This window comes from Halyomorpha halys, unplaced genomic scaffold, assembly GCF_000696795.3.
Source record: "Halyomorpha halys isolate HHAL.00 unplaced genomic scaffold, Hhal_1.1 Scaffold1245.1, whole genome shotgun sequence".
Classification (NCBI taxonomy): domain Eukaryota; kingdom Metazoa; phylum Arthropoda; class Insecta; order Hemiptera; family Pentatomidae; genus Halyomorpha; species Halyomorpha halys.
In genome coordinates, this window is record NW_027113557.1 from 641009 (window position 1) to 642947 (window position 1939).

The 1939-nt window shown below is 32.2% G+C and overlaps 1 protein-coding gene across 1 annotated transcript; it reads right to left on the reverse strand.

Moving 5' to 3' along the window:
• Positions 1–1107: 1107 nt before the first annotated feature.
• LOC136796663 (heat shock 70 kDa protein-like) lies at positions 1108–1935 on the reverse strand (the record flags this gene model as incomplete). The annotated part of the gene is made up of 1 exon (XM_067050996.1): positions 1108–1935. A coding segment is annotated over one exon (549 nt), but the record flags the coding sequence as incomplete, so codon positions are not given.
• Positions 1936–1939: the final 4 nt, after the last annotated feature.

Sequence of the window (1939 nt, forward strand, 5' to 3'; positions counted from 1 at the left end):
ATCAAAATCATCAATCATTTAATCCTCTCATCATTTTGCTGTTAATTATGCATTCATTTGTAATGTACTTGTCATCATAATTTTATAATATTATTAATAAATATTTTTATAATATCAGAACTGTTTTTTATAATTTTTCTCTATGTTTTTTTTATAGTAAATAGTTATGTAAGCGCCTAACAAGTCTTCTGATCGTACCTTCCTCACAAACCGTTATCCCACTTTTCTTACAAATGATCATTATCCTATCATTTCAAATTATTAAATGAATAGATAAGGATTCCTAATTAATTTTTCAAAAAAAGTAACAACGGTTATGTAGAGAAATAGATATGGGAAAAAATACACCAAAATTGCTGTAAAAAACAAAAAAAAAAATAAATATTTAACTTCATATCCGAATAATAATAAATAAGTAAATTTAAAGACTTTAAAACTTTAAATGAATCGACCACATTTTATTTTTAATTTGTTTACTTTTTGGTGGCATAATTATCACTCAAACTTATTTTATTTTTATCCTGTATTAAAAAAAAAAAAAAAAAAAACTATGTTTATATGGTCTTTGTAGATAAGAGTAAAGAAAAACGATGAACATTTTTTCTTTCTTTTTTTTTTTTTTCAAATGCCATACCAGCACCAAAAGAATTGCATCTATAATCTTATATCCATTTAGAAATTTTCAAGTTTTCCTTTTCAATATTCTTTTCCTTCTGCCAATCGTTAAATTATTAGTTCTAAATAATGATTTTGGACTTAGTTAATCACTATCTGAGCGTTTTTACCATGGAGAATGCATAATAATGATCCAGAATACATTATGGCTGGACAGCAATCTCCTTTAACTGAGAACATTATGTAAAAAACAGCTCATCACACTTTTCATCTAGGATTTGGTGGTTAGAGGATTAGTGTTGAATTATGTTAAGAGGTCAATGGTTAGTATTTAGTCAGACATTTTAACAGTGATAATATTTACTGTGCTCTGTTTTATTTTGACCGCCTCCCCCAACCATTGTGTCCTTAACTGAGACTAGGGTATATACAACATGCAAGTACAAAGAAAAATAATATGGGAAAATTGAAATAAGAACAAACTCATGTTTGGAAAAAAAAAAAAATCTTTATTATAAAAAACTGAATTCTTTTTTTAAAAAATAACAAAACAATTATAAATAAATAAAAATTCTTCATAAATTGCAGTTGTTTTATTAATAGTTATTTAATTATCACAATGATTGAAATGAGTTAACACAAACTCTGTATTAATTTACAATACTAAGCAGTCTTGAAACATAAAAATAACTAATATTTACAATATGGAGAATCTTATAACAGCCTCATACATATGTACATTTATTTACAACATTAGGAACTTAAAATTTCTTAGTCTACTTCTTCTACGGTCGGGCCTCGATGAAAGTTGTTCCCAGCCTGTTGACCACAAGAAGAGCCTGAGCCACCGTTGTGCATCCTTGTCATGTAAGACACACACTCCTTCTGAAGCTCTTGCAGCTTGTGCTCGTATTCCTCCTTATCGGCGAGGCTGTTGTTGTCTAGCCACCTCATGGTTTCGTCACACCTGGTTCTTATTTTGCTCTTTTCGTCTTCGCTCAGTTTGTCTCCTGCCTCGTCGGCCGCCTGCTTCACAGAGAAGACATAGCTTTCCAGTTGGTTCCTGGCAGCTATCCTCTCCCTCTGAGCGTCATCTTCTGCTTTGTACCTTTCTGCCTCGTTGACCATCCTCTCTATTTCCTCCTTGGAGAGACGGCCTTTGTTGTTCTCTATCCTTATGTTCTTTGACTTTCCAGTGCTGTTCTCCTTGGCCGAGACGTTGAGAATACCATTGGCATCCAGGTCAAATGTTACTTCGATCTTGGGAACTCCACGGGGTGCGGGAGGGATCCCAGTCAGGTCAAATGTGCCTAGGAGGTTGTTG